The sequence below is a fragment of the Mus caroli genome, unplaced genomic scaffold (assembly GCF_978045245.1).
Source record: "Mus caroli unplaced genomic scaffold, Mus_caroli_1 scaffold_5, whole genome shotgun sequence".
In the NCBI taxonomy this organism is placed as follows: domain Eukaryota; kingdom Metazoa; phylum Chordata; class Mammalia; order Rodentia; family Muridae; genus Mus; species Mus caroli.
The window spans coordinates 55,847,338-55,859,607 of NW_028227260.1; the positions used below are offsets into that span (position 1 = coordinate 55,847,338).

Genomic DNA, 12,270 nt, shown 5'->3' on the forward strand with positions numbered 1-12,270 from the left:
ATTCCCTTATTTGCAAGATAGTTTAGAAGAATTCAGAAATAGTCATTGAGTCTTCTTTTAGATTTGACCTATTATTTGGTTACATTAAATAATACTGGAAAGTATATAGCTGGCTCTTCTTTAACCTTTAGAAATAAGTGATCTTAAAATGTTTCATATTCTGAAGTGTGGGTCAGTTGTCACTTTATTGGGTATTGAGAAATTAGAAACAAATTGAACACTTTATTGTGTCTATTTGTTTTAAGCAACTAGCACAGTGCCTCTTTTATGCTTTCCCTTTACCAACTCCCATCCAACTCCCATGCTAGTTGTTATGGTGTGATATGATATGGCCAAAAAGTAAATAAGATATAGGTCCTCTGTTTGTAATTTGGGATTCAAGGGAACAGTGCAGCCTTCAATGTCACATAGACTGTATTTGAATTCTGACATTGATATTTCTTCAATCTCTGTGAACCTAAGCAAGAGGTTTAACCCCTCTGTGCCTCAATGTTATTACAAAAAGTGGAGTGGCTGACAAGCCATACCTTGTATGGTTGTTGTAATATTACCAGAGCAGATAAACATCAAAAAACCATAGATTACACATACAGGTAGTTTAGTAGTATATATGTAATTGGAACCTTGGAACCACCTTGGCATGCCATAAAGAAGAAGGCCCGTTGTGTTCTATGTTTTGCTCAGAAGTGTGACTTAGAATTTTTAAATAGTGTTCAGTAATTTCAGCAATGATTTGGAAGGAACATAATGAAAAGAGACTCTTTACCTTCAGAATCACCATTGTGTGCCCTTTTCTTGTCTTTATACTGTTTGCTCTCACAGAATACTTCAGTTGTCCATCCTTTCTCCAATTCATGCAAGTATTAGCTGTTTTCTATGTTCCAGGCACTGGGAATGCAGATGAGAACAAGACAATCAGGATTTTTGTGTGGCCTGCATACAGACAGCCTTCATGGCTTTTATTATTATTATTATTATTATTATTATTTTGTTTTGGTTTTTTGAGACAGGGTTTCTCTGTGTAGTCCTGGCTGTCCTGGAACTCGCTCTGTAGACCAGGCTGGCCTTGAACTCAGAAATCCACCTTCCTCTGCCTTTCAAGTGCTGGGATTAAAGGCGTGCACCACTACGTCCGGTGCCTTCATGGCTTTGTATAATCTCCAGATAAACTCGGAGGTCTTCCAGGAGAGAGTTGACCACTGTCTGGCACTCATTTCTTTCCCCTTTTTGTTTTTCACCTTGACAGATAACAGTGTCAAGGTGATTGTGTGTTTCTGTACCTGAGACATTCTCATATTTGCTTAACTCTGTTTGATCCATAAAAACATTGTGAATGTAGCACTGCCACCAAACTACATTCCCTGATACTCTGCAATGGCCTTTCCTCGCCTTACCGCTGAGCGATACTATTATTTTTAAATTGCCTGTGTCTGCATCTTCATTATTACCTATAGGAACAGAAGTTGGCACAGGTACTTGCCATATTTTTATGTTGATTAAATGAGGTATCAGCTTATTAGCCTTCCACTTCCTTATTAAATGCAACTAGAGTCTAAGGCAGTAGCAGTGGGGTGAGAGAGAAGAGGCTAATTACAAGAAATATTTTAAGGTGGAATCTACAATAGTAGCAAATTAGCTATGAAGAGAGATTTGGGTGGAAAAATTATAACTGCTGGTTAAAGCTGTACTTGATAGAGAGATTACAAGGGAGGAAGACAGATGCAGGGCTGTGATAAAGTCAGTTTGGAACATATCATGCTAGATATATAAAGGAAGTAGGTAATGATAACTTAATTGTGCACTTGAAACGTGATAAGAACAGATTTTAACCATCTTTGCTCCCCAGTGGTAACTGTGGGTGGTGACTGGGTATGTTAATGTGATTCTGTTATTGGTTACACAGTGTATAATACACCAAATTATCACATTGTATTCCTTGAGTATATATGGTTTTTATTTACCAATTAGGTATTCTTAAAAGATTAAGTAGACTCTATAAAGAAAGAACAAATTAGTACATAAATTAAAAGATGATAGCCATCTTATGAAAAGGTCAGAGCAACAACTAAAATCCCAATCTTGTTAATGGGTTGAAATGATTGTAGTAGATGTTCAGCCCAGAACTACTGTGAATATTTTGAAACCATTTTTTGAAAGATGTAAAACTGGAACCTAATGCCTTTGAGAAAACTCACAAACTGTGTCCAATAGGAACACCTGTTTCGTTTCTTTCCATGATTAGGAATCTTATCATTTCCTTAATTAACATTTTTCTTTTTTATTATTTCATTTCTAATTTCAAAGGGATTGCATACCTGTGAATACTGTTGTTTCATCTCTTCTTGACTGAGTTCCAGATGTTTTGTTTTAGTCTTGCTGAGGTTTTTTTCCCCCTTCCTTATTGTCAGTTTGCTATGGATGCTCTCATATCAGTGAACCAAGAGCTGAGTAAGTGCTGTGGTTTGTTGATTTAGAAAGCCTTGCCCATGAAATGTTCGGTCTGGCTTCACTGATTCTTATGATCAGCTTGGTCATTGTGTCCCTGTAACTAGGAACTCCTATCATGTTCCTTCTCAATTTACTATTTATGAGGCTCAGCAAGGCCCTCTGCTAAGTCCGAAATGCTGTTAATCTTAATGGCTTCCTCAGGTTTATGTGGGAGGAGTAGGCAGGAGGGTATTTTAATGTGTCTGGCAGCACTGTTTCATTTTGTTGTTTTCCATTAAGCGAATGTCATCTAATTTTTATATTAATCTTTATAATACAGATTAAGAGTAGGTCCCAAATCAATATCCGTTCTTCATTGTTCTCCCAATTAGGCTGAATATATGGCAATAAGTCAAGTATCTGAGGGAAAACAAATCTTACCACTTGCTTAACATGCCTTGGTTTGCAGAGCTTTGCTTAGGCCTACTGCCTCAGTACTTGAGGGCAAGAATGAGGCTAACAGGTGAGTCATCTTGTTACCATCTACCAGACTAAGACTGAGCCTCCATAACTGTCACTTCCCTTTGTACAGATGTGCATCATTTTTCTCGATCTGTAGCTCCTTACTTTTGTCACACAACATAAAGATGCAGGAGTAGCAAAGGCTTCGCTATGATTCTTTCTTGGGACTCGGAAGCTTATCAGAATCTCCAGGGGTACTTATTATTTGAAAAGTCCCCCAGGTGTGATTCTGATTTGTTTCCCTCTCCTGCTCCTCCTCCTCCCTTGGAAATCAGTTTCATCTGAAGCTTCTGCATAAACAAGCACATTCATTAGCATCTTATCCCTGCATAGTTGAGCTTGCATTAGTTACTCTCTGCATTATCTACATTAATTCTTTCTAATGCTGTAACACCTGAAACCAGTGTCTGCCAGTCACCAAGGGATCTCTATTAGACTTTGGAAGCAAACAAAGCAGCAAAGACTTCATAAACTTGACTTGAAGGCTAGGTTTATTTCTGGGTTGCTTTGTTTGTTTGTTTGTTTGTTTGATAATGGGAGTTCTTTGAAAAGGCACTAAGGTTCAAGATTTATATGAAAAACACTCTTTTCTCAGTTTTAGTCCAACATTATACATGAAAAGTTTCAAGCCTTTGCCAACATTGAGTTTAAAGTAAAACCTGTTATATCTTCTGCTCAATTTCTATAATGAATGTCACAATTTACCTACTTCTTCATACATCTTCACAGATCCCCACTCCTTGAGCCATCTATTGATTCATCTTTTATGCATTCCATAGTAACTGTCAGATATCAGTAAAGTTCACCCTAACATTTCAATATGAACATCCTGATCTATAGTTCAGTGTTTTCCATTGTCTTTTGAAATATAATTATGGTTGCATCCCATTTTAAGTACTCACCAGTTGAGTTCAAACAAAAGACAAATAAATATGTGTACCCAAGTCCTATCAATACACAGGAGGTTATATTCCCATTTATTTTCCTGCCTTCATTATTCCCCCTTCAATTTCTATAACTTCTTAAAAGTAAGAAATGCTTGCCAGTGAGAAATATACAGGACAAATATAATCAGTGTACCATGACAATTCAGCAGATACATCTTCTCCATTTTTTTCAAGTCCCTTGATTTTTAAAATGTTTATGAATGCTTAAGAAACTGATCTTTCCACTTTTCAATAGTTATCTTGGCCAATATTTAATGTAAGTCCTTTGTGCTAATTTAATGCAGTATTTTGTAGATAAGATGAGCTCTAGTTAGCCATGCGGTGGTGGCGCACGCCTTTAATCCCAGCACTTGAGAGGCAGAGGCAGGCGGATTTCTGAGTTTGAGGCCAGTCTGGTCTACAGAGTGAGTTCCAGGACAGCCAGAGCTATACAGAGAAACCTGTCTCAAAAAAACAAAAAACAAAACAAAACAAAAAAAAAAAACAAACCAAAAAAAGATGAGCTCTAGTTTAAGGAAATTCAGGAGATTTGAAGTGTAGGCAAATGGAGAGACATCATGTAAGTATTAATACCACAGATTTATATTAAAATTGCTTAAATGTTTACATGTATGTATATAACATCACTAAACATAATTGTCTAACCTGCCAGCAGTGGTATGCCATTTCCTCAATAGTATCAATGAAATACAAATTCAGTTCCATGATTTTAATTTTAATTCTTCCTGTTAATAAATCCCTTATTTTGCTTATTTAGAGCAATTGAGGATACTTCAATTTATAGCAGAATATTTTATTTAGTTAGTTTTAACTTTATTTATTCACTTTACAACCCAATATCAGCCCCTCCTCTCCTCCCAGTACCCCTCACACAAATTCTTCCCCCATTCTACCAAAAGGGAAGACTTTTGGGAAGGGAAAGCTCCCCTCTGGATTTCACCTCCCACCAAACAACTCCCCATACACATCAAGTTTCTACAGGATCATCCTCTCCCACTGAGGACAGACAAGGTGGTCCCATTTAGGGATGTGAGATGCATAGGCAGGCAGGCAGGTAACAGTCTAAGGGACAGCCCCTGCTCCACTTGTTGGGGGATCCACATGAAGACCAAGCTTATAGCAGAATATTTTATATATGATATGAATGTGAAATAATTTGCTTACATTTTTATGAGGACCAGCATATAAGTTTATTTCTAATAAAATAATTCTGGTACCAAAAGAAGCTGTGACAAAAGCAAATTGATATTTCCATAATAAAAAAGATATAGCAAACATAACAGTCATTTGCATATAGTTCCTGAAATATTGCATAGAGGCTTTGTCAGTGCTGGTAAGTCCGTTTCAAGGATGTCGCCCTTAGTCCATTAGTTTGGATAATGAGCCCTATAAAGTACATTTATAACTTGTGGCACTGCAAGGAGATGGATTCTAATTTTCATCCTTTTATCTAGACACATTGAAAGAAGGTCAATGGAGGGTTCTATATGATTCATTGTCCCAACACATATCAGATGACAGAGACCTGAGAATGTCCATGCATAAGTGTTTTCCTTATTTGGAAAGAGCACTTGAAAGAAATCTTTCCATGATTATCCTTTGAAGTAAAGTGGAAACAGATATTAAAAGAAGCTCTATCCCCTTTTTTCTGTTTAAAACATTATCAAACGCATGACCAGATAGCTATTCTTGAACAAAAGAGAAAGCAACACTTAACAGAAAAATAAAAGCCTTTAGTGGCTTTTACAGGCTGTGAGTGATACAACACGATATTTAATCAGCTTTCTTTTCCTCTTAGAACTGTTAAAGGTGGTAAAAAAGAAAGCCGATTTTCTAAACAAAGAAACAGCTTCTATGTTTCCAAATGTGAGGAAAGCTTGGAATTATGTAATGATGCTTTACTGGACTTACACTTACAGACTAATGGCAATACATTTATGTACAGTTTAAAAAGTGTCAGAATAACAGCTGGAATATGTCTAGTTCAGTGTCAGAAAATGTAGAGTAGTTGGCAATTTTTTAAAGCTTTACAAGGTTTCAAATTCAGAACCAGCTGTTCATTATTTAATTTTCTCAATTATTTCATTAATATGATCTTTTCTCTATGCTTATCTTCTTTATAGATGTAAAGCAATTATAGATCAGTTTGGTCAAAGGATAATCTCTAAACATTTCGTTATTGAAGACAGTTACCTTTCTGAGAATACATGTTCCAGTGTACAATACAGGTAAGGTATCCTACACCCCATTACACAAGGGAAGAGACAACTTCTGTCCATTCTCATGGTTCTGTTTTTCTTTTTTCTTTTTTTATTGGATATTTTCCTTATTTATATTTCAAATGTCATCCCCTTTATCGCTCCCCCCAAAAGCTCCTGTTCCATCCCCCTCCCCCTGCTTCTATGAGGGTGTTCCCCCACCCACCCACTCCTGCCTCCCTGCCCTCGAATTCCCCTACACTGGGGCATCCATCGACCCTTCACAGGACCAAGGGCCTCTCCTCCCATTGATGCCTGACAAGGCCATCCTCTGCTACATATGCAGCTGGAGCCATGGATCCCTTCATGGTTGGTGTTTTAGTCCCTGGGAGGTCTATGGGTTCTGGTTGGTTGATATAGATGTTCTTCCTATGGGGTTGCTCCTTCTCTAACTCCTCCATTGGGAACCCTGTGCTGAGCACAATGTTTGGCTGAGAGCATCCACCTCTGTATTTGTTAGGCACTGGTAGAGCCTCTCAGGAGACAGCTATATCAGGCTTCTGTCAGCAAGCATTGGTTGGCATCCACAAAAGTGTTTTGACTGTATATGGGATGTATCCCCAGGTGGGACAGTCTCTGGATGGCCTTTCCTTCAGTCTCTGCTCTACACTTTGTCTCTGTATTTCTTCCTGTGAGTATTTTGTTCTGCTTTCTTAAGAAGGACCAAAGCACCCGCACTTTGGTCCTCCTCCTTCATGAGCTTCATGTGGACTATGAATTGTATCTTAGGTATTCCAAGTTTCTGGGCTAATATTGACTTGTCAGTGTGTGCATACCATGTGTGTTCTTTTGTGATTGGGTTACCTCACTCAGGATGATATTTTCTAGTTCCATCCATTTGCCTAAGAATTTCATAAATTCACTGTTCTTAATAGCTGAGTAGTACTCCATTGTGTAAATGTAGCACATTTTCTCTATCCATTTCCACTGTTGAGGGACATCTGGGTTCTTTCCAGCTTCTGGCTATTATAAATAAGGCTGCTATGAACATAGTAGAGCATGTGTCCTTGTTATATATTGAAGATTATTCTGGGTATATGCTGAGGAGTGGTATAGCTGGGTCCTAAGCTATACCACTATGTCCAATTTTGTAAGGAACCACCAGACTAATTTTCAGAGTGGTTGTACCAGCTTGCAATCCCACCCACAATGGAGGAGTGTTCTCTTTCTCACCAGCATCTGCTGTCACCTGAATTTTTGATCTTCACCAGTCTGACTAGTGTGAGGTGGAATCTCAAGGCTGTTTTGATTTGCATTTCCCTGATGACTAAGGATGTTGAACATTTCTTTAGGTGCTTCTCAACCATTTGGTATTCCTTAGTTGAGAATTCTTTGTTTAGCTCTGTACCCCATTTTTAAAATATAGATATTTGGTTCTCTGGAGTCTAACTTCTTGAGTTCTTTGTACATATTGGATATTAGCCCTCTATCAGATGTAGGATTGGTAAAGATCTTTTCCCAATCTGTTGGTTGCAGTTTTTTCCTATAGACAGTATCCTTTGCCTTGCATAAGCTTTGCAATTTTATGAGGTCCTATTTGTCAGTTGTTGATCTTCGAGCACAAGATATTGGTGTTTTGTTCAGGAAAATTTCCCCTGTGCCCATGTGTTCAACTTCCCCATTTTCTCCTCTATAAGTTTCAACTGTATTATGCAGAAATATTGGTAAAAACTATATGGTACTGGTACAGAGACAGGCAAGAAGATCAGTGGAATAGAATTGAAGACCCAGAAATGAACCCATAACACCTATAGTCACTTGATATTTGACAAAGGACCTAAAATCATCCAGTGGAGAAAAGACAGCATTTTCAACAAATGGTGCTGGTTCAACTGGAGGTCAGCATGTAGAAAAATGCAGATCAAACCATTCTTATCTCCTTGTACAAAGCTCAAGTCCAAATGGATCAAGGACCTCCACATAAAACCAGATAATTCTGTTTTTCAAGTACTATGCAGAGGTTTATGAAAGCAAAGGTATATTCTTATTTCTTACCATTCTTCCCTACTTGGTTCTGTTTTTAGGGAAGCCCAGCAGAATTTCTTCTCCTTTGCCTCAGCTGGAGTTTGTCTGTAGGTCATGCATCCTTCTTTCTTGAGCCAAGAAAAGATTAAAGCCGAACTTGACTGGGTTTTGACACTTTTATCCTTACTTAAATCTTTGAAACATGCCTTCTGCTGGTTACATAACAATAAATGAAACTTATCCGTGGAATCTCAATCACTGCTTTCCTCTTTTGTGCATTACAGGCAAATTTCCAGGGCAGTCCTGATTACAGATGGATCGGTACTAAAAACGGATTCAGATCAACAGGTGATTCAGTCCTGTTTGTTTTTCTTCTTAGTATAAAAGCTGTATATTTTAAGAAATGCATGTACATGTGAATTTATTCCTGCACTAATTAACATGTCTGTCTTTACATAGCATTTTTATGGCAAGAACAGTGAAAGCCCACTCTTAGCAGATTTTACATTTATATTATAGCATTTGTAACCACGGCCCCTATGCTGTGTATTAAATCTGTAAGAGTGAGCTTTCATTTAATTACTTGGCAAACAAGTGCCTTTTGCTCAGCAGCCCGAGTCCTGGCCTCCTAAAAGACACTGATACCTATGAGAGCATGTCTGCCTTCAAATACCACACAGCCTAGGGGTACATAGGGGTACAGGTACAGACAAATAGGAAGTGTAGTTCAGTGTGACAAGAATTAGTGTGGTATAGTTTAAGGAAATAATATAGCAATTGATGTTTCACTTTGCACATTGGTCTGCCACTGTTGGTTGATAGGTCTGGGTCTCCCATTAAACCATAGGGTTTGTGAATATATCTCAGGGTGACAGGGAAACAGAACTACAAAGAGAGCAAGTAAAGGCAATTTTTGGAAGAAGCTAGGCTGTGAAATATAGCCCCTGAAGAGTGATGTGGAAGCGAAGAGGGCTATCTTTAAAAAGTTGCTGTGTATTTTATCTGTTTAAACAGTCAGCAAAGGAGTTGACCTACTCAGGTAAGAAAGAGTAATTTATGTGTTGAACTCCAACCAAAATCAGAGATGAACCAGGCAAAGTACTGCCCTTAGAAATGTGGCTTACATTGAAATAAGAGATGAAAATGAGACTAAGTTTGGGAATTGACGAATTCTGATCTTTAAATTACAAGTGAAGTCCTCTCTCAAGTATGCTTACAAGCAAGTTCAAACCTCAAAGAAAAACATGCGTTAATCACTTCATGGAATGCACTGTTCTATGTATGTTTTCTTAAGCAGCACCAATAATCCAGTCAAGTCTGAAGATTGTAGACTTACAGGATCATGAATCTGCTCCAGCTCTCTCATCTCTTTTAATCTTTTATTACCATTCTGTCTGTTCATAGACATATAAACCATTATCCCCCTATATCTTCTGAATATTATCATCTATCTTCTACTTTCTTCCTTTCCTTTGCCATAGATGCAATGGTGGATATCCTAACACCTGCAGTTCCCATGTTGCTAGAGCCTTCCTCTGCAGCAACAGAGGAACTCCTCTTTCCTATGTCTGGTTATTAATTGTATCTGTATCAGTGAGGGCCACTTAAGAAACTATGTAACCAAACAGATTGGCCCTCCCACATAGTTGCGGTTTCAGCTGGACTCTGCTGGGTCCTGTTCACCTTACAAATTCTCCCAATGGCTTTTGATCACTTGCTCATTCACCTCCATGGCTAGTACCAGTCTTCACTTTCTAACCTGCTCTGTTCATCTTCTTGTTTCTCTGGGTAAAATTAAATACCCACCATGCACAAAGGAACTTGAACGTCTACCCTACATTTCATGAGATGTGTGTAACATGACTGAGGAATCTGTCTCTCCCTTGTCTTTTGGTAACCTCCTTCACAGGTACCTTTGATACATACATGAGCAATTGAGTGAGCACACATACATAAAACTCATTCTTTCATATACACATACAGACACATCCACTGAGTTTTTAAATCAAAAACAAAGAAAACAACCTGTTCTTTTGACTTTGTCTCCATCTGTACGGAATGCTCATTCTCTCCCCTTTAAATAGTATTTTCTGTACAAGACTCTTGCTGCTTCCAGCTCCTAAATTCAGTCATTTCTAAACCACAATGCAGCTTCTGCCCATACACTTCCACTACAATTTTTCTTACTGAATATATTAAAAAACTATGATAGTCAGTGTCAGGGGGGCACTTTTTTTTTCCTTTCAAATAAATCTTTTTTTTTGTATATATATTTTTTATTGGATATTTTCTTTATTTACATTTCAAATGCTTTCCCCTTTCCAGGTCTCCCCTTCGGAAACCTCCTATCCCATTCCCCCTCCCCCTGCCTCTTTGAGGGTGTTCACCCCACCCACCCACTTCTAACTTCCAGCCCTGGCATTCCCCTACACTGGGGCATCGAACACCTTCAGGCCCAAGGGCCTCTCCTCTCATTGATGTTCAACAAGGCCATCCACTGCCACATATGCTACCAGAGCCATGGGTCCCTCCGTGTGTATTCTTTGGTCGGTGGTCCAGTCTCCCGGAGCTCCAGGGGGTCTAGCTTGTTGACACTGTTGCTCCCTGCTGTGAGCATCAACCTCTGTATTTGTCAGGCTCTGACACTTTTTAATGTTTCTGCCAGAACTTTCCTGATGATTTTGACAACATTTTTTTTTGCTATCTTTGGCTTCCATGCCCTGTGCCTTCCTCATAACACTGACAGTCCTTCTCTGCATATCTGAGGCTCTTTTTTATCCTATCATTTAATATCAAAATTCTCCCTTCATCCAACTACATTATACTTCTCTCTGCACACACAACAAATGATTTTGTGTGTCCCCATAGTCTCAACTTCACATCAGTGCTGGAGGCCACCTCCTGGAGGCCTGAGTGGTACCAGGACCATATGTCAAAGGTCTTTTGGGTTTCTGTCAAGAGATTTCTTCACTTAAAGGTGAAGCCACTGTCTTCTGTTGTCCCACTGCTTGTCATCTTGTGCTCACAGTTGCAGAGAACAGACCTGATACTGTTCAAGCCTCACAAACTTCCTTCTCTCTGACATCTCCTCAACCTTTTTGTCTTAGTCAGGGTTTCTATTCCTGCACAAACATCATGACCAAGAAGCAAGTTGGGGAGGGAAGGGTTTATTTGGCTTACACTTCCATACTGCTGTTCATCACCAAGGAAGTCAGGACTGGAACTCAAGCAGGTCACAAAGAAGGAGCTGATGCAGAGGCCATGGAGGGATGTTCTTTATTGGCTTGCTTCCCCTGGCTTGCTCAGCCTGCTCTCTTATGAACCAAGACTACCAGCCCAGAGATGGTCCCACCCACAAGGGGCCTTTCCCCCTTGATCACTAATTGAGAAAATGCCTTACAGTTAGATCTCAGGGAGGCATTTACTCAACTGAAGCTCCTTTCTCTGTGATAACTCCAGCCTGTGTCAAGTTGACACAAAACTAGCCAGTACAGTACCCATGTACTTCATAAATATGGTCTCAGTTCTTTCCTTTCTCATGGTTTATTTACTGTTCCCATGTATACCATCTTCCTTGTAACTGGCCACCCTGCTTCACATCAGTCTTTTTCAGACCAATCTTCCCTCCATGTATCTGAGAAAGTTAACAGTCCTTTATTACCTCCAGCCCCTTCCTTCCTTCCTCTCTTTTTCTTGCCCTCTTCCCACTTCTCTTTATATCTTCACTTTGAATCAAAGGTAGAACTAAGAAGCATAGAGAACAGGGAAAAACAAGAAGACAGTCCAGGTACACTTCATGGTGATAGTAGAGGGCTGACTAGATTCTCCCTTAACATCTCCTCTGTGAAACATCAGGCAGCCAACATCTCAGCTTTCAGGTGAGGGAGGTGCTCCAGTGGAACAATACTGATTGTATCTCAGTAATAAATCATGATAATTGCAGGAGCCAAAAGAAATTCTTCTATGTTGGTTGAGTAATTAAAGGAACATTTTCAGTTATGGCCATATTTTTAGTCCTAGTCATTTCATTATTTCACAGTGTTCAATGTCTTGGTGGTTTCTCTCTTTGATGCTAAAGTACATTTTCTCTCCTTAATAGCAGCAGAGGGAGTAAAAAGGAACATGGAGACCTGTTTTTGAGATATCATAAG

At 39.0% G+C, this 12,270-nt stretch overlaps 1 protein-coding gene across 1 annotated transcript in view; it reads left to right on the forward strand.

The window, feature by feature from the left end:
* The window catches only part of Chm (CHM Rab escort protein), a 136,270-nt gene that overhangs the window by 97,008 nt on the left and 26,992 nt on the right, over positions 1–12,270 (forward strand). Inside the window, exons 10-11 of the mRNA XM_021153427.3 lie at positions 6,020–6,124; positions 8,404–8,467. Coding sequence (XP_021009086.1) covers positions 6,020–6,124; positions 8,404–8,467 — 169 coding nt within the window. The remainder of the gene's footprint in view (positions 1–6,019; positions 6,125–8,403; positions 8,468–12,270) is intronic.